The 27,375-nt window shown below is 44.4% G+C and overlaps 1 protein-coding gene across 1 annotated transcript in view; it reads left to right on the forward strand.

The window, feature by feature from the left end:
• The window catches only part of DNAH14 (dynein axonemal heavy chain 14), a 419,312-nt gene that overhangs the window by 355,164 nt on the left and 36,773 nt on the right, over positions 1-27,375 (forward strand). The window contains exons 68-72 of the mRNA XM_075542667.1: positions 14,886-15,307; positions 15,402-15,600; positions 17,751-17,966; positions 24,285-24,370; positions 25,815-25,971. Of these exons, the coding sequence (XP_075398782.1) occupies positions 14,886-15,307; positions 15,402-15,600; positions 17,751-17,966; positions 24,285-24,370; positions 25,815-25,971 (1,080 nt within the window). The remainder of the gene's footprint in view (positions 1-14,885; positions 15,308-15,401; positions 15,601-17,750; positions 17,967-24,284; positions 24,371-25,814; positions 25,972-27,375) is intronic.

Here is a 27,375-nt window from a genome sequence, read left to right on the forward strand (position 1 = left end):
ATGATGCCTTATACCTGGTCCCTTGGCACCTCGTGATCGCACTGGCCGGTGTGCTTCTTCCATGTGGGCTTTTTTGCTTCTGAGCTAGATGGCCGCTTGTTCAACTTCAAGCCTTTAAGACCCCAGACACTATCTCTTTTGATAGCCGGGCACCATCAGCTTTCTTCACCACATTTGCTTATGCACCCATTTGTCTTCAGCGATCCTATCATGGAGGTGTGCAGTCAATGATATGATTTTTTGTTCTTTGATGCCTGGTAACTGATCCCTTTGGGACCACTCGATCACACAGGCTGGTGTGTTCTTCCATGTGGACTTTGTTGCTTCTGAGCTAGATGGCCGCTTGTTTATCTTCAAGCCTTTAAGACCCCAGTCACTATCTCTTTTGATAGCTGGGCACCATCAGCTTTCTTCACCATATTTACTTGTTCACCCACTTTGGCTCCAGCCGTTGTGTCGGGAGAGTGAGCATCATAGAGTTCCAATTTAATAAAAGAAGGTATTCATGCATTGAGGGAGTGTTTGAGTAGAGGCCCAAGGTCCTTCCGCCACCTTAATACTTCACCTATAAATATAGACACACAGATCTATTTCCCCATCTTCCTATATATATTTGCATGTACATGTCTTTGTCTAGACCTCCATGAATGCCCTTTGACTCCTAGCTCTTTCCTCTATCTCCCTTGACTTTCCTCCTGCCCTACTACCATGCTTCATTGCCACCTGGGCTACAGCTATACCTCTTCTCTAAGCAACCTTACCCTTGATCATTTCTCACCATGCCTGCCACTCCCCCTTCTCTACCATTTGGGGTCCCATGTTTTTCCCTTGTCCCTGGGTTTGTTAACACCACTTCCTTACCCCCCCTACCCCCCCCACCCCAAGTCCCCCCGGAACTGTCGGTCCCGTTGTTTTTCCTCCAGATAGTTCATCCAGCCTGTCCTATTCAGACAGACCTGTGGAGTCACTAACATGCACGAAAACAAGACAGAGGAAAACAAAGCAACAGTATACAACCAGACAACAAAACAACAAAGAACAGAACAAAACAGTTCACAAGAGAAAAGCTTGTAGTTAGTTCAGGGATCGTTTGCTGGCCCTTAGGAGCGTTTTCCAGTCCAGTTTGTTGGGGCACCACGCCCTGGCCCCAAAGTCTACTTTCAGCATTCCCTGGGGACCTTGCCCCTCCATTCCCTTGCTGTTCCGCTGCACTCCCCCAGTGATTTGCCTCGGTGTGGTGGGATCAGGTCAGGTGCCATTCCCACACTGTGTCTCCGGTGCTGTCCCCTGTATCGCCCTTAGTCACTGAGGGGCATCATGTCTCATAGTAGGGCCAGCCATGTTGTTCTCTCTGTGGACTGGCTGCTCTACTCAGGAACATCATCATCACGGCCTGGTGGGCCAGGCTGTGTTCCACAGTCTCCTCCTGCCCCTTCATCTTCTCCCGTGTGCTCTGATCAGATATGTTCATCTCCCCGAGCTGCAGAGTCAATGTCGTCCTTTGGAACACATTCTTTTCGGGGAAGGGCAGGAATCCACTTAATTTATGGTGCTGGGGCCAGCCTCCCAGACCTCTCCACTGGTTCTCTCCTCCACGCCGGGATATTGCATTCACACCTTGCGACACTGGGTTGAAGTCTGGTCCCACTTTCCCTGTGGAGATATAAACAATACCCTCCCATTGGGTGGATTAATGCCCCATGACCCCACTACCCTTTTCTTCCTTGTATTCATCCTTTTGTTTTCCTTTCCCCACCTCCTCCACCATTGTCTACCATGTACATCCCTGGTTTTGGTCTGGTCTCTTCCATACTACACCGTCTTCACCCCTAAAATGTTTGTATACAGTAGCTTTTTTCCCTATGCCACTTTTGCTTTTTAAAAAAATTTTTTAAATTCTTACCTCAGTGGACTCATGTTGTACTTGTCCTTTTGTGCCTGACTTACTTTGCTTAGCATGATTTCCTCCAGTTCTTCCCATGCCGCTATGTGCCTCATACGTTCATCACTGCTTTTTAGTGATGCGTAGTATTCCATTGTATGTATATACCACAGTTTTTTAATCCAATCGTCAGTTGATGGAAATTTGGGTTGCTTCCAACTCCTTGCAATTGTGAACTGTGCTGCAATGAACATTGGAGCACAGATGTCTGGTCTTGGTTTGTTTCTTGCCTCTTCTGGGTATATGCCCAGTAGGGGGATTGCTGGGTCATATGGTAACTCTATTTCCATCTGTTTTAGGTATCGCCAGATTGATTTCCATAGTGGCTGTACGTACTTACAGTCCCACCAGCAGTGGATGAGAGTTCCTGTCTCCCCACAGCCCCTCCAACACTTGTTGCTTTCTGATTTTTTGAATTGGGCTACCTTTGAGGGTGTCAGGTGGTACCTCATTGTTGTTTTAATTTGCATTTCTCTTATGGCTAAAGATCGGGAACATTTTCTCATATGTTTGTTGGCCATTCGGATTTCTGCCCCTGTGAAACTTCTGTTCAAGTCCTTTGCCCACCTTTCAAGTGGGCTATTGGTTTTTTTCTTTTTGGAAGCTAGCAGAGTACTGTAGATTTTAGTAATAAGGCCTTTGTCTGATGTGTCATTGCTAAAGATGTTTTCCCAGTCTGTGGACTCTCTTATTACTCTCTTGGTGAATTCTTTAGATGTACACAAGTGTTTTATCTTCAGTATATCCCATTTGTCGATTTGTGCCTCCTCTGTGTTTGTGTCCTTCCCTATTTCTGATAGCCTGTGTATTCCCTGTGCCAAAGTTCTCAAGTTGGTCCCAATTCCCTCATTGATGGCCCTAATAGTTTGGGGTTTAACTTCAAGGTCTGTGATCCACCTTGAGTTTATTCTTGTGCATGGAGTGAGATAAGCGTCTTGCTTCATTTTTCAGCATGTTGATATCCATTTTTTCCAGCACCACTTGTTAAAGAGGGCATCTGCTTCCCATTTGATATTTTTGGGGCCCTTGTCAAAGATCAGCTGTGTGTATGCTGATGCTTTTATTTCTGGGTTTTCAGTTCTTTTCCATTGGTCTGAGTATCTGTCATTGTACCAATACCATGCAGTTTTGAGAACTGTGGCTGCATAGTATGTGCCAAAGTCAGGTAAAGCAAGCCCTCCCACAGTGTCCTTCTTCTTGAGGAGTTCTCTGCTAATTCTGGGCTTCTTCCCTCTCCATATGAAGTTGGTAATCAGTTTTTCCATTTCTTTGAAGAAAGATCATGGTAATTGTATCGGGATAGCATTAAACTTATATAGTGCCTTTGGCAGAACTGACATCTTAACTATATTAAGTCTCCCAATCCAAGAGCATGGAATATTCTTCCATTTGTTGAGGTCGCTCTTGGTTTCTTGTAATAGTGTTCTGTAGTTTTCCCTATATAGATCTTTTGTTTTTTCAGTCAAGTGTATCCCTAGATATTTCAGTTTGTGTTTGGCTATTGTGAAGGGTACCACCTTTTTTATCTCTTCTTCTGTGGTCTTATCTGATGTGTATAACAGTCCGATGGACTTCTGTTTGTTGATCTTGTATCCTGCCACTCTGCCAAACTCCTCTATTGCTTCCAGTACTCCCCTTGTGGAACTTTTGGGATTTTCCATATATAAAATCATATCATCTGCAAATAACAATAGTTTCACCTCTTCCTTCCCCAGACGAATACCTTTGATGTCACTTCTTTGCCTTATGCTGTTAGCTAAAACCTCCAGCACGATATTAAATAGGAGTGGAGACAAGGGGCATCCTTGTCTGGTTCCCTTTTTCAGTGGGATTGTGTTAGTCTTTTCTCCATTGACTATGACTTTGGCTGTTGGTTTTTCATATATAGCTTGTATTGTCTTAAGGAACTTTCCTTCCATTCCTATTTTCGCTAGTGTCTTAAACAGGAATTGGTGTTGGATGTTGTCGAATGCTTTTTCTGCATCTATTGATATAATCATGTGAGTCTTATACTTTTTCATGTCAATGTGACGAATAATACTAATGGTCTTTCGTATGTTGAACCATCCCTGCATCCCTGGTATGAATCCCACTTGGTCATGGTGAATTATTTGTTTTATATACTTTTGTATTCTGTTGGCTAGTATTTTGTTAAGGATTTTTGCATCAATGTTCATTAGGGATATCGGTCTGTAGTTCTCGATTCTTGTGGGATCCTTGTCCGGTTTGGGTATCAGAGTTATACTAGCTTCATAGAAGGAGTTTGGGAGTTTGCCATCTTTTTCTATGTTCTGGAAAAGTTTGTGTAGGATTGGTATTAGTTCTTCCCTGAATGCTTGATAGAATTCTCCAGTGTATCCATCTGGTCCAGGGGATTTTTTTGTTGGTAATCCCTTGATAACCTTTTCTATTTCTTCTATTGCTATGGGTCTGTTGAGATTCTTGATGTCCACCGAGGATAGTCTAGGGAGGGATTGTTTTTCCAGGAATTTGTCCATGTCTTCCAAATTGTTGCATTCATTGGAGTACAATCCTTCATAGTATTGTGTAACTATCCTTTTGATTTCATTAGGGTCTGTTGTAATGACCCCTCTTTCATCCCTTATTCTTGCTATTGAGATTTGTTCCCTCCTTTCTTTGGTTAGGTTTGCCAATGGTCTATCGATCCTGTTTATCTTTTCAAGGAACCAACTTTTAGCGATATTAATTTTTTCCATAGTTTTTTTTATTTTCCCTCTCCTGAATCTCAGCCCTGATTTTATAATTTCTTTTCTTTTGTTATTAGTAGGGTTGTCCTGCTGACTCAGCTCTACTTTTTGTAAATTTTGTGTCAGCGTATCCGTCATGAGTCTCTCTTCCTTTCTCAGGTGTGCTTGTATTGCTATGAACCTTCCTCTGATGACTGCCTTTGCTGTGTCCCATAAGTTTTGGTACGTCGTGTGCTCATTTTCGTTGGTTTCGAGAAATTTCCTGATTTCATCTCGGATCTGCACCAGTATGCACTCCTTTTGCAGTAGAGAGTTATTCATCCTCCAATTATTTGCTCTTATTTTCTTTGTCTTCCTTTTGTTGATTTCCAGTCTTATGGCACAGTGGTCAGAGAGAGAGGTCTGTATTATTTCAGTGTGCTTAAATTTATGTAGATTTGCCTTATGCCCCAGTATGTGGTCTATCTTCGAATATGTGCCATGGGGACTTGAAAAGAATGTGAAATTTTTTGTATTTGGATGAAAAGTTCTGTAAATATCTATTAGGTCAAATTGTCTAATTGTGGAGTTTAGCTCTCTAGTCTCCTTGTTGAGTTTCTTTCCCTGTGATCTTTCTTTCTCAGTGAGTGGTGTGTTGAAGTCACCCACTATAATTGTCGAGTCTGTGATTTCTTTCTTAATCTTTTGGAGTGTTTGGTTCACGTATTGAGCTGGTCTCTCATTCGGGGAATATATGTTTACAATGCTTAGTGGTTCGTTGTCTATCATTCCCTTGAGCATTATATAGTGTCCCTCCGTATCTCTTTTTATGGTTTGCACTTTGAGGTCAATTTTATCCGAGATAAGGATTGCAACCCCTGCTTTTTTTGTGTTGCTGTTTGCTTGGTAGGTCCTTCTCCAGCCTTTGATTCTCAGCCTATTTTTGTCTGTAGCCTTGAGATGTGTCTCCTGTAGGCAGCAAATTGATGGGTTGTGTTTTCTAAGCCTTTCTGCTAGTCTCAGTCTTTTAATGCCTGAGTTCAGGCCATTGATATTCAGGGTTATTATCTCCATGTGCGGACTCTGTGATGCCATTTTATACTTTTTGTGTTTGGAGTTTTCCTACTTTCCTTTCTCATTAGTGTGTGTTTTGTGTGTGTATCATTCTTGACTTCTTTCCATCCTTAAGCCATTGCTATCTTGGGGTCTGTTTTCTCTTTGTTGTGCTCTGGGTGAGGTTGTTCTATGTGCTGGTCTCTTATTTGTGCTTGGTGAGTGTTGTTCTTCTGCCCATACTGAGTCGGCGAGGATCTTTTGTAAGGCTGGGTTTGTTGTAACGAATTTTTTGAGTTTTTCCTTGTCTGGGAAGACTTTTACTTCTCCATCGATCTTGATCGATAATTTGGCTGGGTGGAGTATTCTTGGATTTGCGTTGTTTTCTTTCAATTTTTGGAATATATTACTGCACTCTCTCCTTTTTTTCATAGTTTCTGCTGATAGGTCTGAGCATATCCTTATGTGGGAACCTTTATATGTGATTGCTTGCTTTTCCCTAGCTGCTCTCATGATTTTCTCCTTTTCCTCAAAGTTTGAAAGTTTAACTATTATGTGCCTTGGTGACTTCTTCTTGGGGTCCCGTCATGCTGGTGTTCTTTCAGCCTCCTGGATGGTTGCTTGGTTTTCATTCATTAAGCTGGGGAAGTTTTCCTCCAAGAATTCTCTCGCTATTGTTGCAGATGACTTCTTTGTTGTGTCTTCCTCCGGTAGGCCAATAATTCTAATGTTGTTGCGCTTCATAGCATCAGACATAGCTCTTAGGTTTTCTTCGGCTTCTCTGATGCTCTTATTAGATTTTTGTTCACGTTTATTAAAGTCTGCTTGGCTGTCCTCCACGACACTGATGCGGTTCTCTGATTCCTCCAATTGATTCTCAAGGAACATGATTCTGCTATTGTTTTTCGTTACCTGCTCCTCAAGCTCCTGTATTTTCCTTTGGTATGTGTCTTTTATCTCCTCTATCATTTCATCCTTTTTCTGTAGTGTTTCCCTCATATTCTGCATCGCTCCAAGCACCATTCTGAGAGCTTCTTTGTATGGCATCTCAATGTCTGCTTCTTCTATGTATGTTGTTATGTTCAGGACATCTTCTTCCTTTGCCTTTTGTTTCTCCTGTTTTTTCGTTGAGGTCGTTGGGGGTGATGGCTGTTTGCGTTGAGTTGTTTTTGAGGGACCAGGTGCCATTTTCTAGTCTCTCTCTGGAAGACTTATAGGAATTCTTCTTCGATCAGCCTACAGCTGATTTTGCTATGGGATTAACCTACCACTTTATCTTCCTGTGGTTTCCCTATCAGGGGAGTGCCCCAGATGGCAGATCGACTGCCTGCACCAGTGTTGCAGAGGCTGGGCTGAAGTTCCTGCTATTGATTTGAATATTGATAGGTGTTGGCTGAGCTGCCTTATGTCCCCAGGTACACAGGCAGGAACTCCCTGGTGAGAAGTCTGAGGAGTAGCCCCTGGAGAGCAAGCAGGCCTTACCCTAGCCTTGGGCTATCTATGCAGGGTGGAGCTCACCTAGCTGGGTGTGACCCAGGCGCAAATGCCCTAGGGCAATGGGAGTGCCCCGTAAGTCCGCAATGGAGTGTGAGAGAGCAAGGCACGAACAAGGGGGGTGAGAAAAATCAAAAAGTGAGACTAGACTGTGCAGGGGTACAGGGAAGCGAGGGAAGCAAAAGAAACTATGTAGCTGAGTCCCACTCCCTGCCTGTGGATCTACAAGGGCTTACTCCCAGCCCCAAGCCCCAGCGGTAGTTCACAGCTGAGCCCCAAGAAGGGTCGCAAGAAAACTGCTGAGCCGCCCCCAGAGAAATGGGGGGACAGAGAGCAGAGATGTTAACAGACGCCGCCGTGTAGCTGAAGTTTGATCCCTGCCTATGGAGCTGTGGGGGTTTGGGTTTATTCCCTGCTCAGACCATGCGGCGCGGCTGCGGCTGCGGCTGTGCCTTGAAAAAGCCCCTGTGCAGCCCTCCAAGGCTGTGTGGGAATATAAAGCAGAGACGCAAACCGAAGCAACAATGTAGATAAGCAACAATGTAGATGAACCCCCATCCCTGCCGGAGGAGCCTCAAGAGTCCTGTTCCTGCCCTGAGGCAGATAGGGAAAAACTGTGGCTGTGCTGAGACCAAGCCCTGCTACAGGCTCCAAATGGTCCCGGCTTAGGCAGATCCGGCAACTGGACTAGGGTCGAGCCCCAGCCGGCTTCCACTGAGGTAAGCCAAAAGCCCCCAGCCCCTCAAAACCCCGTGGATCTGTGCCTACTTATCTTTATGATGCACCTCCTGCGATCCAGTGGTGTTGAATTTCACTCTGAGCAACTCTCCTGGGCTGGATTCTGCGGAGTCCCCCTGGTGTGTGTCACTCCGTCGCCATCTTCCCGGAAGTCCTCTGAAGCAGTTTTCATAGTGTAATATGTCATTTGCTTTCTTGAGGATTGATTGTGGGTCCCATAAAATGAAATCCTTGGTAACTTCCACCTGTTTCTCATTTATCATAATGTTGCTTTTTGGTCCATTGGTGGTAATTTTTATTTTCATGACATGAACTATAATTCCTATTTTGGGCTGTAGTCTTTCATCTTCATCTTCATGTGCTTCAAGTTCTCTTGGCTTTCAGCCAGCAAGGTTGTGTCACCTGCACATTGAATGCTGTGAACAGACCTTCCTGATGCCACGTTCTTCTTCATTCATTCCAACTTCTCATCTTACTTGCTTAGCATACAGACTGAGCTATTTCGGATCAAGCAGTATTCCCTTTTTCGGTTAGAATAACTGTCTCTTTGTTCATGTAGGGTCTGCATGAATTCAATGAAATGTTCTAGAACTCCCATTCTTCTCAGTGTTGCCCCTTATCTCTATAGTTATGATCCACACAGTGGAATGATGTTACCTGGTCAATAAGACACAAGTAAACATCTTCCTGGTATTCTCTGCTTTCAGCCAAAATTCATCCGACATTAGCAATATGGCTCCTTCCATGTCCTCTACTGAATGGATTTGAATTTCTGATGGTTCCCTGTTGATGTACTGCTACAACTATTTTTTTAATTATACCAGGAAAATTTTGCTTGAATGTGATATTTAATAATTTACGCATTCTGTTGAGTCACTTTTCTTTGGAATGGCTACAAATTCACCTTTCGGATTCCTTAACCTCGATGAAGAGTGCTTTCAGTGCTGCATTAGCTTGGTGTAAACAATTCCATGGGAGCCTTGTGTCTCGCTGATGGCTTCAGTATCGCTTGAGCATCTTTCTTCAGTACCATCTGTTCTGGAACAGATGCTACCTCTTGAAATGGTTGAACATTGACCAAATCTTCTTAGTGCAGGGACTCTGTGGACTCTTTCCATCTCCCTTTGATGCTTCCTGCATCCTTCGATATTTTGTCCATAGAATCTTTCAATATTGCAGCTCAGGACTTGAAGTTTTCCTTCATTTTTTTTCCATGCGCATGCTCTTCTTTCATGGCTTCCTAATTCCAGGGCTATGTACATTTTATCACAGTACTCTGTCCTCTTGAGCTGCCTTTTGATATTGATGTTCCTCTCTTTGACTTCAACATTCCCTAGACTTTCATGACTCTGCATGCAACAGCAATTTTCAGGGTCTCTCTGACATACACTTGTTTTCAAAGGTGAAGGCAGAGCAATCGTTTTCAAATATAAAAGCACTCCAGGTATTCATGGAGGAAAGGGCAGAACCTACTTAATGATGAAATCTCACTAAATAAGCAATCAAAAATCAGAAAGTGGAAGGAAATCTAAGTATCACCTATTTGGTGAAGATGAGGCAATTTGTGCTTTTTAAATCTAACATCTGTGCCTCTGTTAAAAAAAAATAAGAGAAGCAATTCTGTAATTGCTTTCCTTGTATTTTATCTGAACCTGAGAGAAGGACTATATGTTTTTAAGAACTAAAGAATTGTCATAGAGAAATAGGTAAATAGTCATAGGTAAAACTGCCTCTGTGGGCTTCTGAGACTGTAACTTTTTATGGGGGTGGAAAGCCTCATCGTTCTCCAGAAGAAAGACTGACCTTGCAGCTAGCGGCCCGATGCATAAACATCGCACTAAAGCCAAAAATTTTAGTTTCGGTGAATAAGGTAGTGTGGAGGGCATGCCTCCCCTCTCAGGTACTTTTCTGCATTCTGTGCTTCTTTTTCCTTCGTTTTAAATTCTAGAAAATGAATTTAATACCTATTTTTTAAATAGTATCTGTATGTGGGAGGGGTAGCAGAGAGCTTGGACCCCCATCCGCTGCTGATGGCACGGTAAAACCAAACAACCACTACAGAAACAAGTATGGGGCGTCCTCTGACAGTGGAAATACCTGCGACCAGTAATCGTGCTACCTGATATATGCCTAAAGAGCAGGGCATGGACACACGTCTGCTCACACATTTTCATCATAGTACTAGTGCAATAGCAAGAAGATAGAAGCAGATAAATGCCCATCAGGGGAAGAATGGCTAGGTAAACGTCATATGTACATACAACACATACAATGTAGACAATGGAATATCATGCCTAAAGAATAACACTGAAACTAAAATACCTTGTGCCACGGGTGGATTTGGAAGACGTTGTACTGAGTGAAGTGACTCAAACACAAAAGGGTAAATATTGCAATGAGACCACTAATATTTTTTTTAATAAGAAAAGGTTTTAATACCAAAAGAAACAGACTTTGATGGCCACCAGAGGTGGGAGGGGAAGCAGTGGGCTAGAGGTAGACAGGTGTTCTCCTGGGTGAAGGGATAGAGAATAGATGACTGAGGGAGAGAGGGAAAAGGGGAGAGGGATAGGGCCGGGGATGCTGAGCAAGCCACGGGGAGATTGAGGAGTTGTTTAGGATGTTGGATAAAAAAACAATGACCTGATAAGCAAGCCTCCCCGGATTCACAGTAAGAGGCCTGCGGGCAGGGGGAGATGGTATTTGCAGTAGGATGTACTTCTCATAAAACTTTCTCATTATGAATGCACCTACCCTTCTATCGGAATGTACGCATAGACAGATAACTTGGGATGACATTCACCATGTACTCTGTGTGTGTGTTTTTTTTTCCTTTTACATTTCTGTGTTATTTAGTTTTTATTGGGTGGGGAATTCTAGTGTACTAACATTATTTAAAATGGGAGGGAAAAAATCCCCATGGGTTCTGTAAAGGCTGCAGCATGGCCCCGTGCTGGGCAGCTTGCCTGCTTCTGTCGCCTTGGTCCTTCCCAGTCCTCCCGCTTCTCCTCTTCAAACCACCCACTGGCAAAGCAGCCCCTCCATCAGATCCTCCAGGAGGATGTTCCTTACACCGCCTGGGAACAAGGGCAGCTCAGCCACAAGAGTGCAGTGATGAAGCTCCGCCTCTCCCAGGAGAGTTGCAACCCCTCCCCACCAAAAAAGTCTGACTGTTGGACATTCATCCTAGCCTGGGCATCCCTTCCCTGGCAAGAAGCTGGAAGGAACAGCGTTTGGCTTTTGACCAGTTGTCAAAGCAAAAAAGGCTGGTGTTGTAGCGATGCCTCCCCAAGATCTCCTGAGATCGTAGAAAGCGTTAGAACCAGCTCAGCCACGTTAGAGATGTGAAACGCCGCGTTCAGTGGGGTTAACCCTCCAGACTGTAATTCATACCAGGAAGCCCCAACACAAAAATTTGAGGGAAAATGCTGATCTTTAAAGGTGGATGCTGCCAGCTAACAGCAGATGACTGAGGAACTAAAATTTTTGTAATAGTTCTGCCTTCTGTTGGTGAATAAGTTATTTTAAGACCAAAATCAAACTCACTGTCATTGAGTCTGTGCATAACTATAGTGACCTTACAGGATAGGGTAGGAGCCTTAGTAGTGTAGTAGGTATTTGTTGGGCTGCTAACTGCAAGGTCAACAGTTCAAAACCGCCAGCTGCTCTGTGGGAGAAAGATGAGGTTTTCTACTCCCATAAATAATTGCAGTCTTGGGAAGCACCTATGATAATTCTACCCTGTCCTATACTACAAAGTCAAAAGCAAATTAAACTCACTCTTATCAAGCTAGTGCCGATCATAGTGACCCTATAGGACAGGGTAGAACGGCCCCTGTAGGTTTCTGAGACTGTACCTTTTTACAGGAGTGGAAAGCCTCATCATTCTCCAGAAGAATGATTGACCTTGCAGCTAGCAGCTCGATGCATAAACATTGCACTAAAATTAAAAAAAAATAACTTCAGAGGATATAAGGTAATATGGAGGGCATGCCTCCCCTCTCAGATACTGTCCTGCATACTCCTGCTGTGTTAGGCAGGGTTCTCCAGAGAAACAAAACCAGGACACCTCTGAATATATATATACATAGATTTATACGGTGAGAAGGAACATAATAGCTAATTAGTCCATACAGCAATACAGAGGACTCAGTTCAACTCACTTCCATGGAACAAGTTAACATGCTAGAAGTCCTTTGACTCAAGTCAGCTGCCAGGTCAAGAAAGCAGGCAGTAGAGTCTTCCCTCAAGCAAGGCAGGCAGAGTCAGCCTGCAACCAGCAGACAGCAGACAGCAGACAGCAGGATGGGTCAGCAACAGTCAGCCCTGGATGGAATATCAAACTCAAGCCATGCAAGGTGACAGGATCCACCAGCCTCAAGCTCAAGTGATGTAGCACCAGCAGCGTGGCCAAGCAGGTCTCAAGAAGCCTCAAGCTCTAGTGACACTAACCACGGGTTGGCTTGGCCCACAGGTGGTGTAACAAACAGGCTGAGGCAGAGGACTCGCTAAAAGCATCAGCAAGCTGGTCTTATCACCAGAGAGCAAGAGAGACGAGGGCGGGCCTTGCGGAGTCATTTATCTCTTTGCCCTCCAATCAAACTGCGACCTGGTTAATTCCACATATTCCTATTGGCCAGGTGGACACAATAAACCTAACTATCATAGCTACCTTAGTTTACCATTGTCTTGACTGATTAGGAAAGACAGGTGTGTTAAGAGGAGAATCTTTACAAGGAAATGAAATCTGAAACTCAATTATTAAAGCCATATTTACAAAAAGAGAAAAAGAGGCCTAAGGTAAATATTCATATGAGCAATATTATAGAGAGGACCCTCCAGACTCCTTACCCCTCGGATTTAAACAATGGTCTGAGTGACTGAAAAGAGGAAAAGTACAATTTTCAAAGCAGTTGGAAGTAGCAAACCCCGTTGTTTCCTTTGTCTTGTACTTGCAGAATAAACTTAGTTTCTTGAATTAAAAAAAGCAAGCAAAGGGGTATATTTGTTTACCATAAAATTTTAGACACCCATTAAGGCCTGGAAGGATCTGCTTTTATCCTACTTCTGTTTTAGTGCATATTAACCTGTTTCATTATCTCCTATGAATAAGCGAGGCTTCTACTATTGATCGGACAAGGTTTCCATTTGTTTCTTCTATACGATTGCAGCCATCGGCTGGCAACATCTTTGGAAATAAAACAGGGACATCTAGGTATCCTGTAACTACACGCAGAAAGCAAAGCAACACATCTAACAAGATTCAGAAATAGCCACCCCTTTTAATGAAACACTCATATGAGAAACGCCCTCTTCTGCTGTATTCTTTGCGAGAGCTGGATTTAATCGCACAAATTAAGAAATTGTTGAAGCAAACACACGCCAGAGCACCAGATGCTGTTATGTCTATGGTCTTTATTCCCTAGCACTTGTTCCTCATAGTAGATGATTCAATAACAATCACTGTGGGTGGGAAAAGAAACTAAAATAAATAAAAGACTCCTTGACTTGGCTTAGAACCTTTCCCTTTCCTTCCCAAGGATTAGGAACACTAACATTGTTACTAGACTCTTTGTACGTATTTCATTTCTACCTGGACTCGCCCCACCTCACCCTTGGGAATTGAGGTGGCAGGGTGGAGATCAGGTGGAGACAGGGAGAGGTGTCCCACAGGCCAGAAGTGGGGTAATAATTCTACCAGCAATAGAAGCATAGCTTGGAAACCTCTGCCTGTATCAATAAGAAGATAGTATCCAGGCCCTGGGACAAAATAAGCTCTTGATAGCCTTTCATACCCATATCAACTGTTTGATTCTGGATGCCACATCATAAGGATACGCGTTGCAGAGGTGCAGAGGTGAGCATCCAGGGTGGTGAGCAGTGCAGAAATCAGACCATATAAAAATCAGATTAGGAAATGAGAATATTTATCCCATAAAAGAGAAATGAAAAATGGAAACATAGCACTGCTCTAGGTATTTGAAAGGGGGGATTATTATCTTTATTTCTACGGAGTGTTTTGTTCAAAAAGTGAATTACAACCACAAGCTGCAGTCAATGGGTTGTTGCTTTGTGCAGATTGATTCCTTAATTGATGGAGCTGTGTTTGCCTTGCGTATGGGAGTTGGTGCTAGAGAAATTTTATGGAGTCATTTCTAACAAGGGAAGATCCTTGCCGATCAGATGACCCTGTCACAGTGACACAAGGGGAGCATTCAGAAACTAAATCTATGGGGGATCTGGGTCCCTCTTCACCGGATGCCCACCAAGCCAGGGGTCCCACCCTTTCCACGGTCCTGAAGTGGCCATCTATTGCTGCCTCTCCCTCCCTTCAGGGAGTTTCAGTGCTAAGTCCAAGAGCTGCCAGTAGTTTTGAGGTAGGGCCAGGTCATTCATTGCGACTTTCACCTTGAGTCCTTCTAGTGTGGTCCCCGGGGGGTGCCATGCTCCCTGTAAGGCCAGTCTAAGGTCACCTTGTGCTTAGTTCACTGAGGTCTGGGTAGACACTTCTTCAAAGTATCTGCCCAAGGACATAAAAGCTGTTTTATTCTCCGGTTAGCTTCTCCTGCAGTTATTGTTCAGCATCCCTTCCCGGGGTGAGGTTGCTCCTCCCCATTTACCCCCCCAACAGGGATAGCAGTACTTCCTCTGGAACGTCGGTGCCTAAACGGGTCTGAACTTGATCTTCCAATTAGGTTCTCCGGTCATTGCTGTGGAAGACCTGGTGATCTGCCACAGCCTGGTCTTGGTGTCGCACAGCATCAGTGGGATGGTCTTCTCCCTTGTCCCCCTGCCTGAAGAGTGACCCCAGCCGGTGTGAGGTCTCCTCACTTGAGGTTGAAGAGCCCTCTTCAAAATAAACGCAATAAGAAGGCAACAGTAAAAGCATTTACGTAAAGAATACGGAACGGGGAGCTAGCCTTCCTTATTAGCGTAGTTTTTATTTAAAACGCCTTCCTGTTTGTCTTCAGGTTGCATATTAGATGATGAGGATATCATAGACATCTTACAAAAGTCCAAAAGGACTTCCAATGAAATCTCAAAGCGCATCAAAGCGACGGAAAAGGCCGAATACGACATGCAAGCCACCCGGAAAAGCTACCTTCCCATCGCCACTCAGGGCGCCCTGCTCTACTTCCTCATCGCCGACCTCAAGCAGCTCAACTACATGTACCAGTTCTCCCTCGACTGGTTCCGCCAGGTCTTTGTGTCGTCCGTTATTTCCAAAAGCCCCAGGCAGGCGCCCGCCGGCCCCGCTCCCAGCGAGCCCAAGGCGAGCCGGGATCCCGCCCTGACAGATCGCTTACAGGAACCTGAGCGGCAAAGTGCGGGCAATGCCTTGGCCGAGAGTATTAAGAATTCGGTCGATGTGTTGACCAGAAATATTTACAAGGTGAGCTCAGTATCCATGGTTTCCGGGTGATAGGCCGTCGCGTGCCTCCTCTGTTCACCTGGCCGGCTGCGTCTAACCATCGCTGTCCCTGCAGGTGGTTTCGTCCTGCCTGTTCAATCAGCACAAACTGTGCTTTTCCTTTCGCCTGTGCACCGCCATCATGCAAAACAACTCTGCAGAGAATCCAACGTGGACTCACATGGGGCCGCTCCCCGCCGAAGAGATGGATATCTTCTTAAATTCGGGCATATTGGTAAACATTAAAGGCGTGATGCCCCAGCCTAAACTTGATAGTAAGTAGCCATAATGACTTGGGATTTGGTAAGGAGGCATTGAAAACATGTGTCCTGGAAGACGTTATTAAGATGTTTCTAAGGTGCCCCTCCAACTTAATGCTCCTGGAACTGAGTAGACTTACAACAGCTTGCGGCCGAGGGCCAGGTCTAATTTCTTGTTCTAGTGCTGCACTGCTTAACAGTCATTGGTGCTGCCAGCGGGACACTTTCCCCCGTTTCTGCTGAAAGTCGGTAGGACAAGCATCGAGCTGTTCAAAAAGGCTCGACAAAATGGCTTTGCTCCTGCGTCTTCCCAAATGTTTCTGTGGTGCCCATTTTAAGTTACCCACACGCAAAGAAAATGCTTAAAGGAAGTCAGGCACCCTGACTGCGGGAGGAAAAGGGACGTTTGGCAGGAATCTTTTCGAATACTTGGAGACTATTAGCAATGGCTAGACATTAGAATGCAGCCTGCCAGGGAGAGCTGTGAAGATGAGATGTAGTCAGTTAATGGGGCCCTGCTCTCCATCATCCCCACTGCAATGTGCTAGCACCCTGGGCCGACGTGGAGGGAGTTAAGTCCTGGCCTTAGTCAAGGGTATGAACCAAATCACTGCCTTTGTGTGCTGGGGAGTGCCATTAAGAGCCCTGGTGGTGTCACGAGTCGTTATGAGTTGGATTGGCAGTTCGAAACCACCAGCAGCTCTGAGGACGAAAGACCGAGCTTTCTACTCCCGTGAACAGTTGCAGTCTCGAAAACCTACAGGGGTCTCTGTGAGTCAGCCGTGACGCATTAGCAGTGAATTTGGTCTTTTGGTTTTTACCCAAGGAACGCCATCCCTGTAGGATGCCATCCTTCATCTTCCTGGGGAACAGGGTCAGCTAAAGACTAACATCACACCTCCATCAGAGTCATTGCTGCGTGTATAAGAGCCATCTGAAACACAGAGAAACCCCAAGACCATCGGGACAGCACGTCCGTGACTCCATCTGAAGTGGCACAGGCCGCCGAGGCCAGATGCTCCACAGACTACAGCATGAACACTCAGAGGAGCCGGGCCAAGCCCCTGGGATGCCTGCTCTCGGCTCGACCTGTGAGGCTCAGGGCTGGCTGGCGTCCGGGTAAAGGCCAAGAGACCGTGAGGCTGAGAGGTGGAGGACCACCGTATTCTTACCCTTTGCTGATCCTGATGTGGGATGATCTATTAACCTCCCTAATCAACCCCCTTAATCTTGAGCATTGTCTGTGAGCTCTGTGTGGCCACCGCAGCAGTGATCAAGCCTAGCCTCGGAGCAGAGTGGGAGGAAACGTTGGTGTCGGAATGGGCAACGAAGGCTGGAACGTGGAAGCCTGTCTGAGCCCTTCCTCGGCACTAGATATGTGGATGGTTTGGGTTTGTTTTGTGGAGCCTTGGCAATTTGCTTGGGAATCAATGACTGGTTTTATGGGTTTACTAATACTCTTTTGCTTGTGAAAATCGATAATAATAACGCAATAACAAGCTCAAATGTAGAACAAAATTCGAGAGGTCGTTTTTTATTGTGCAAGCAATATGTGCTTGTGACTAATGCTATTTAAAAATCATCAAAAAGAGAAGTTTTCTATGATTTCACTATCCAGAGAGAAACCAGTGTTAGTGTCTTATGTGTCTTCCACTATTTTCCCTAAATACACATAAGCATGGTTTTAAGTTATTTTGTTTCACACACTTATTCATACTCTTTTCAAACTATTTATTAATAGTTTGTGGTAGGGTGGAGAAAGGGACAGGTGGCCCATGATAAAGAGTTCTTGATATCAAGGGATCTACTTAAAACCCTTTTTTGGTGTCTGCAAAACATTACAATTTTGGATGTACCAAAATGTATCTAGCCACTGTCCTAAGGTAGACATTTAAGTTCTTCTCAATTTTTTTTGTAGTCTACAGTAAGTACTATAATGAACATCTAAGAAAGGGTCTTAATTTTTACCAGGATTCTAGTCTTAATGAAAACATTATCATTTTTTAAATTTAAAAATCTCCTTTAAAAAGTCTCATCTGTAATTCATTTTTATATAGTATGGCTTTTCACAACAACAAATATGTATAAAGTATCCACTTTGCAGTGAGTAGCTGAAAGACAAAGGCCTTATCTCCTCTGAAGCTGCCAGGTCTTCTTTCTCCTAGGCGCATATGAAAGATACAAGAGTCAGCACCTGCAGTGGCTGTCGGAACCCCGGTGGAAAGAGTGCCAGTATATCAGCAGCCAGCTGGAACCATTCGCACTCCTGTGCAAATCTCTCCTCTCTAACAAACCCCAGTGGGACGCCTTTCATACCAGCAGGGCTGTATATTTTCTGATGAGCACGCCCTTCCCATCAGAAAAGGCTACAGCAGAGAGAAGTAAGAGAGAGTTCAATGTCTTGTTCTCATTTAATACACATGTATGTATATCTCCATCATTCTATAAAGTGGCCCAATATCTTTTTTTACTATATTTTATTGTTAAAAATACAGTAGAACCTCACAAGCATTAGCAGTCATTGTGCTACTACATAAGAGAAACAAAATTTAAAAGAACTAAATATTAATGCAGAAGGCAATATAACATGTCTGCATCTCTATAAAAGTTGCATATAGCAAAACATCTTACATATTTCCTACAATTTGTTTAGAACTGATTAAATATTTGAAATCAAAATTGAATTTTTTTCTTTTTTATTTAATAAATCATTTTATTGGGACTCATACAACTCTTATCACAATCCATACATACCTCAATTGAGTAAAGCACCCTTATACATCTGTTGCCCTCGTCATTCTCAAAATTCGCCTTCTACTTGGGTTCCTGGAATAAGCTCATTTTCCTTTTTTTTCCCTCCCTCTCCCTCCCCACTCTCCCCTTCCTCCATGAACCCTTAATAGTTTATAAATTATTATTTTATCTAATCTTACACTGCCCGGCATCTCCCCTCACCCACCTTCCTGTTGCCCATCTCCCAGAGAGGAGGTTACACGTAGATCCCCGAGATCAGTTCTCCCTTTCTACACCCCCTTCCCTCCCGGTGTCACCACTCTCACCGTGGGTCCTGAGGGGTTCATCCATCCTAGATTCCCTGTGTTTCCAGATCCCTACTGCACCGCTGTGCATCCTCTGGTCTAACCAGGTCCGCAAGGCAGAATTGGGATCATGATAATTGGGGGGGCAAAGTTGTATTTTAATCAAACTTTTATTTCTCAGTGGAAAATGCTCTCTTCATCAGAGGTGGCTGGGCTTTCCCGACATCAAACATCATTCCAGTGGTGGGTTATTGAGAGAACACCAATCTGGAAGGCGGCCTGTTTGAGTGTCATATTCTTTGGAGACAGACTGGCTTCCAAGGATGTCTTGCCGTGCTCCTAAAACAGCGCCTCCCAACCAAGCGGGAGGAAGGCACCTGCCGCCCGTGTTCACACGTTAATGTAATCCTTACACCAATCCTGGGGCGTTGGGAATTCCATAAGGAAGACCGACGAGGAGTCAATGCCTTTGAATTGAAAATGCCATGGACGGCCACAAAAACGACAAGACTATCTTGGAAGAGGTACAGCCAGGATGCTCCTGAGAGACAAGGATGGGGAGACTTCCTCTCATGTATTGTCAGGAGAGAGCAGTCCCTGGAGAAGGACATGATGGTTGGAAAAGTGGAGGGGCGGTGACAAAGAGGAAGGCCCTTCAGGAGATGGATCGTCACAGTGGCTGCAGCAGTGGACTCAACCATAAGGACAATTTTAAGGATGGTAGCAGACCAGGCAGGGTTTCATTTTCTTGTACAAGGGGCCTCTGTGAGTCAGAAATGACTCTGCGGCACCTTACACCCACCCCCACCACCACCATCATTAAAAAGGAGAAATTCCCGTGGCGGCACCCAAAAGGCCACCAAACCTGAATGGGAGTCGAAACGGTGCTGTCGGGGCTTGAGCGAGTAGGTTGTTGCTTCGATGCAGCAGTTCACAGCAGGTCTTGAGGCGGGGTGAAGTGGCTAAACAGGCCTAAGGAAACGAGAAGAGTTTTGTGCCTTTGTGTATTTGTTAAAGATTAACAGGTATTAAATGTGTTGATGTGATCTGGTTCTCAGAGCATCTCACGCAGCCACACAGCCACTCGGCATACCCACCCGCTGCAGCTCACACAGATCAGAGAGCGTAGTTTGGTGTGGAATACCATACTGGATCTTCAGAGACGCCACAACAGAGCTCAAGTTCAAGAAGAACATGAAGACCTGGCCTCGGGCAGACCCACAAGCATCGCCTTGACCTCCCTTCCCCCATTAGGCTTCTGTGAGTTGTGTCATAGAGTAAGAGTGAAAAAACTAAAGATTTACACCACCTTCCAGCCCACAGGCTCGTCCCAGGTTCCCAGTGTGTGTCCCTTAGCTATGAGGCTTCCAACAAACTCCCGAGAGCCATCGCAGGACCACCTGTGCTGGTGCTTGCTGCTCTTCTCGAGATTGTTTTTGGTGAATAAGAATTGTTGAAGAAGAAGCACCACCACCACCACCACCCCATGGAGCAATTCCTTTCAGAGACAGTAAAGCTACTCCACACACCGTAGTTTATTTACACCACATGAGTTCGACACTTGGATGTATTCTAATTCATACCTACATGGAGCAGACTCAAGCCTTACATACATTTGTCATGTTACATTCCACATATATGTTTTTTAAAATACAGAGGAAATGAATCTATGGATTTAACTGTCAATGTTTTTTTTTTAATTTTAACAATTTATTGGGGCTCATACAATTCTTTTCACAGTTCATATATATACATACATCAATTGTATAAAGCACATCTGTACAGTCTTTGCCCTAATCATTTTTTTCTCTTTTCTTCTTTTACATTTTATTAGGGACTCATACAACTCTTACCACAATCCATACATATACATACATCAATTGTATAAAGCACATCCATACATTCCCTGCCCCAATCATTCTCAAGGCATTTGCTCTCCACTTAAGCCCCTTGCATCAGGTCCTCTTTTTTTCCCCTCCTCCCTCCCCATTCCCCCCTCCCTCATATGCCCTTGGTAATTTATTCATCGTTGTTTTGTCATATCTTGCCCTATCCGGAGTCTCCCTTCCCCCCTTCTCTGCTGTCCCTCTCCCAGGGAAGAGGTCACATGTGGATCCTTGTAATCAGTTCCCCCTTTCCAACCCACTCACCCTCCACTCTCCCAGCATCGTCCCTCACACCCTTGGTCCTGAAGGTATCATCCACCCTGGATTCCCTGTACCTCCAACCCTCATATGCACCAGTGTACAGCCTCTGTCCTATCCAGCCCTGCAAGGTAGAATTCGGATCATGGTAGTTGGGGGGAGGAAGCATCCAGGATCCGGGGGAAAGCTGTGTTCTTCATCGATACTACCTCACACCCTAATTAACCCATCTCCTCTCCTAAACCCCTCTATGAGGGGATCTCCATTGGTCGACACTTGGGCCTTGGGTCTCCACTCTGCACTTCCCCCTTCATTTAATATGATATATATATACATATATATACATATACACATATATACACATACATACACACACTTACATCTTTTTTTTTTTTGCATGATGCCTTATACCTGGTCCCTTGGGCACCTCGTGATCGCACTGGCCGGTGTGCTTCTTCCATGTGGGCTTTTTTGCTTCTGAGCTAGATGGCCGCTTGTTCACCTTCAAGCCTTTAAGACCCCAGACACTATCTCTTTTGATAGCCGGGCACCATCAGCTTTCTTCACCACATTTGCTTATGCACCCATTTGTCTTCAGCGATCCTATCATGGAGGTGTGCAGTCAATGATATGATTTTTTGTTCTTTGATGCCTGGTAACTGATCCCTTTGGGACCACTCGCTCACTCAGGCTGGTGTGTTCTTCCATGTGGACTTTGTTGCTTCTGAGCTAGATGGCCGCTTGTTTATCTTCAAGCCTTTAAGACCCCAGTCACTATCTCTTTTGATAGCCGGGCACCATCAGCTTTCTTCACCACATTTACTTGTTCACACACTTTGGCTCCAGCCGTTGTGTCGGGAGAGTGAGCATCATAGAGTTCCAATTTAATAAAAGAAGGTATTCATGCATTGAGGGAGTGTTTGAGTAGAGGCCCAAGGTCCTTCCGAACTGGCAATGTTTAAGCACAGGGTTTCCCTTTCGTGGATCTGTTTGAACTCCGATCCCTTTTTCCTGCTACTTCTCCCAACTCAGAATAAATGCAACCTCGCTAGTTTTCTTTCACACCTTTCTCTGTTTTCTCCCCGCATTTTTGCTAAAATAAATAATGATCAGTTCAAAACCACCTGCCATACCACGGAGGAAAGATGAGACTTGCTCCCGTAAAGATTTGCAATCTCAGACACTCACAGAGGCAGGTCAAGTCAGACTTACCTCAGGGTGGTGAGTCTGGCGTCTGGAAGTTTTGGTTAGAGATGTGCATTGTGAACATACTAAAATACAAGTTAATTATATCTGAAGTGGTAGGAAAGGGAGGTCAAAAGCAGTACCTTTCCCATCGGGCAGAAGAGGGTGGTCCAGTAGGACTCTCCTGCAGTGGGAAGGAGAGTGTGGCCAAGAAGACCCCAGATGTAAACAAATGACAGCATCATCTTTCATTCTTTTTTAATGTTGTAATCTCCTGCTGTGTCCATTCGATTCCCTTTTTCCTGTATCTGTGAATTATGAATAGAAATCTCTAAGCCCTGGGGTTACTGCTGACTCACTTTACATTCATAAGAAAACACTATATATGCAAGAACAGGTTATAATGTCCGTTAAGCCCTTTCTACTGCTCAGCAGGTTATTATCACACAAGTCATCAACCATCCAGCAGGAGACGTAAATCTACCTTCTTGTCTACCCTGTGTGAAGTACTGAGAATAGGCACAGGAGAAAGACAAGGCATGCTACTCCGTGAAGAATTACAGTCTCTGACACCCACAGGGGCCACTCGATTCTGTTCTATAAGGCGGCAGGGAGTCAGAATCAAGTTGATGGCAATGAGTTTGAGCTTTCTTTGGTTGTAAGGACAGGTGCTGATGCTCCATATCTTATGGACACAAACCTCACTTTAAAAGAAATCAGCCCTGGCAAGGAAGCAACAGAGCCCACATGGAAGAGACGCGCCAGCCTGTGTGCTCACCAGATGTCAACAGGATTGGTTATCAGGCATCAGAAGAGCCAAAACAATCGCATTAATGCAAATGAGGAGGGCCAGAGTGGAGACCCAAATCCCATCTGTAGACAATTGGCCATCCCCTCACAGAAGGGTCACAAGGAAGGGACAAGCCAGCCAGGGTGCAGTATAGCACCGATGAAACACAACATTCCTCTAGTTATTTAATGCTTCCTCCCCACCTCCATTTTCATGACCCCAGTTGGTAGAACTGAAGTCCAGTACATGCTAGACCACAGCGTGTACACTGGTACAAGAGCTCTTAACACACAGATCCAGGACAGGTAAACCCCTCAGGAACAGTAATAGCAGTATCGATACCATGAGTGTAGGGGGAAGGTGGAGGGGAGAAAGGGGGAACAGATTGCAATAATCGACATATAACCCACCCACCCCCAACCCAGGGTGACTAACAACAGAAACATGGGTGAAGGGAGACAGCAGATGTGTAAGATATGAAAATAATAATAATTTATACTGTATCAAGGGTTCATGAGGATGGGAGGGTGGGGGAGAGAGGGAAACAAAGAGGAGCTGATACCAAGGGCTCAAGTAAGAAGAAAATATTTTCAGAATGATGATGGCAACATATGTACAAATAAACTTGATACAGTGGATGTATGAATTGCTACAAGAGCTATAAGAGCCCCCAATAAAATGATTTATTAATAAAAAAGAAAAAATAAGTCAGACATGTTTCCTAAAGAATCACAAATTCATAACTAAATTTTCATTAAGACAGCTTTTTTTTTAGGGTGCGAGGTAGTACCGATGAAGAACACAGCTTTCTCCCAGATCCTGGATGCTTCCTCCCCCCAACTACCATGATCCAAATTCTACCTTGCAGGGCTGGATAGGGCAAAGGTTGTACACTGGTGCATATGAGGGCTGGAGGCACAGGGAGTCCAGGGTGGATGATACCTTCAGGACCAAGGGTGTGAGGGGCGATGCTGGGAGAGTGGAGGGTGAGTGGGTTGGAAAGGGGGAACTGATTACAAGGATCCACATGTGACCTTCTCCCTGGGAGAGGGACGGCAGAGAAGGGGGGGAAGGGAGACTCCGGATGGGGCAAGATATGACAAAATAACGATGTATAAATTACCAAGGGCACATGAGGGAGGGGGGAGCGGGAAGGGAGGGGAAAAAAAAAAGAGGACCTGATGCAAAGGGCTCAAGCGGAGAGCAAATGCTTTGAGAATGATTGGGGCAGGGAATGTGCAGATGTGCTTTATACAATTGATGTATGTATATGTATGGATTGTGATAAGAGTTGTATGAGTCCCTAATAAAATGTAAAAAAAGAAAAGAGGAGAAATAAAAAGAAAATGATTAGAGCAAAGAATGTACAGATGTGCTTTATACAATTGATGTATGTATATGTATGGACTGTGATAGGAGTTGTATGAGCCCCTAATAAATTGTTTTTAAAAAAAAGACAGCTTTTAATGAGCCAAAGCACTTGATTGTCAATTATAATTTCTTTTTCCAAATGAAACCTAGATGAACTTTTTTTTTTCCTAGCTGAACTTTTGAGTGAAGATGCAGACATGTGTTGTCCTGTAAATTTTCCCTGGGAGAAGCTGACTACATTTCAAAGACTTATTTTGGTAAGATTTTCTATGAGAAAATTATTCTAAAAATTTGGGGGACTTAATTACTAATATCATTCAAACTATTTTATAACCAAAATAGATGAGTTTTTAAAGCAAACATTTATTAATATTTGAAGGAAGCACTTATATTCCACTTTTAATCTTTCTTTCACACGAGTGCACTTGGAGCAGAGTGGGGAGGGGGGCCTTTGTCTGCCAAGGGCCATTTGGAAATTGACAGAATTATTCTGGGACCATACTGCTCAAACATTCCATTACCTCCACCCTAGTGTGATGGCTGGAGGCCTGGTAGCATGGTGCTTACGCGTTGGACTGCTAGCTGCACGGTCAGCAGTATGAGACCACTATCCGCTCTCGGGGGAAAGACTAGACTTTCAACTCTCAGAAGGAGTTACAGTCTCAGAAATCCACAGGGGCAGTTCTGCCCTTCCCTATATGGTCGCTATAAATCAGCAGCGACTCAGTGACAGTGAGAGTGCTGGGGGTCATGTGAGGCATATCCTGTTAGCTGGCGTTGATGCTCTCCAGGGCCTTAGATGGCCTGGGAGCTGCACATCCACATCACTGAATTAGAGTTTCCCTCTTGGCATCTCCTTGTCCCCTTAGGCTCTCCTCCCTAGGGAGGAGGAAGGACTTTTAAGACAGGTCGATTTAAAAGATATACTGAGATTGCATGGCTGAGTCCCATCATCCCAGTCTCCAATACCAAAAACTGTCTAAGGACAGACACTGACCCTGGTAGAGGAGGCTGCCCAGCTCTATTTTGCCCCGTGAGTCTGTCCACTTGTCTAATCCAAATCTCTGAGTCAGGAAGCATACTGTTGCCTCACCAAACCACATCCACCAACATGCCCTTAGTTATTAATGAGAGTGATATTTTTTGCCTGACTCCTCTGTTTCTCAATATATTTTTAGAATCTCACTGGGATTTCCGAATCTAAGGGAAATCGGAAGGGTGGTTGGGGTTCTAATTGATGTCCCAAGCTGAGTATGTGCTACACACCTGAATCTCCTGATTTCCTGAATCCCCTGATTTCCTGAGTATGTGCTACACACCTGAAGCACTTCATTTCCTCCCCACAACAATCTCAGGAGGTAGACTAGGAAACCAGGGTTCGAAATTGCCAGATAGAGACAGGATTCACTTGAGCAGTTTGACTTTCAAGTCTGTGCTGCAGGGATGACACGAGTACTTTCCAAACGTTTGTGGTGGCAGGCACTTGCGCCCACGGCAACCACTGGGGCCCCGTGTGAGGAGCGGGACTGCCTCGCTGGTTTTCTCGGCTGTGACCTTTATGGAAGTAGATTGCCACGCCGGGTGGGTTCAAACTGCCAACCTTTCTGCTCCAAGCGCTTAGCCATTGCACCTCAGAGTTCTTTGAATTGGGGAGTCGGCCTCTGGGGGACATTTAAATTTGCCTTACATTTTCTTTGCTAGGTGAAAATTCTTAAACCAGAAAGTTTAAGGGATTCAGTGAGAAAATTTATAACTGAAAATATGGGAAATGAGTATCTTCATACAACTGAAATTAACTTGAAAGAACCTTATCAGGAGTCGAATGCCAGAATGCCACTGATACTAATCCACCCTCACGGTAAGCGCCTTCGGGTGGGTCTAGCCGGTGGTACAAAAGCAGGCAAAGGACGAGGAAGGGAAAATGCACAAAGTGTCAGGTTTCTGGAAGTGAAACATTTGCCTATTCTTGTTTCAGTATTTTAGAAAATGAACCAACTAAAATGTTAAACTATATTAAGCACCGTCTTTCTAAACTGTAGACTAAGAAGAGAAATTCTCAGATTCATAAATATGGAAATTTTATCAGTACAGACGTTTTCTGTGCAGGTAATGCCTTCCAAGCCTGAGCTATTTATCCGGCATTTGAGGTTGTGCTGACATGTATGAACTGTTCGGATTAAGCTTCGTTTGTGAATAGATGTATATTATAGAGATACACACACACACACAAAGGGTTTCCAAAAATGGTGCCAAAATGTCCGTCATCTTTTTGTTCCATTTTCCCATTCACTTTCTTAAGTCCTTGTGTGTGTGTGTGTGTGTGTGTGTGTGTGTGTGTGTGTGTGTGTACACGTGTGAGTAGATGAAACACATATCACGAGCGTGAGTCAGGAAGTGTTGTAAGCAGGGCTCCAGGTCACACGTGCGCGGATTTGTTGCACACAAAATGCGTCTCTGTGATCAGCAGAAGGCTGCAGCCAGGTTCTCTCAGTAGCACTAGTGTCTTGGTCGTATGGGAGTGCCTTCCGCACAGTGGCTCCGGGTGGAAATTCTGTTGCAGGGCAGTTAAGTTCAGACAGAGAGGTCATCCCAGAAGGTTCTGGCAAGTATTTGGGGGGGGGGCCTCAAAGGGGTATCCTGATAGATTTTTTTCAAAAGACACAGGATGGCCTCAGGAGGTTATGAAAAAGAAGTTTTAAGACTTCTTGGGCAAAGGTTAGAGAGAGGGAAACACTGTTTTCAGAAATGCATAGCCTCCCTCGATGGAGGATGTGTCAAGAAAGAATAGATCCATAGTTTGCTATTTTTTTGTTGTTGTTTAATAAAGCTTTCTGGGATTTTGTAGCAATTTTGCTTACCCTGCTATGTAAGTATATGTGAATATTGTGTATGTGTGTATAAATATATAAAATCAAGCCCACCGCCATTGGGTCCATCACAACTTGTAGCAACCCTATCAGGTTTCTGGGGCTGTAAACCTTCATAAGAGCACACACCCTCATCGTTCTCCCACCGACATCCTGTTAGCAGTCTAAGCTTTCCTGATAGCGCCACAAGGCCTCTGTGTGTGCGTGGTGGGCATCCTTTTTTTTTTAATTTATTATTTTAATGGATTGATAAGATTATAATCATATTTTTTCTATTTTTTTGTTTTTTTGTTTAAACATTTTATTAGGGGCTCATACAACTCTTATCACAGTCCACACATATACATACATCAATTGTATAAAGCATATCTGTACATTCTTTGCCCTAATCACTC

This window comes from Tenrec ecaudatus, chromosome 1 (genome assembly GCF_050624435.1).
Source record: "Tenrec ecaudatus isolate mTenEca1 chromosome 1, mTenEca1.hap1, whole genome shotgun sequence".
Lineage (NCBI taxonomy): Eukaryota > Metazoa > Chordata > Mammalia > Afrosoricida > Tenrecidae > Tenrec > Tenrec ecaudatus.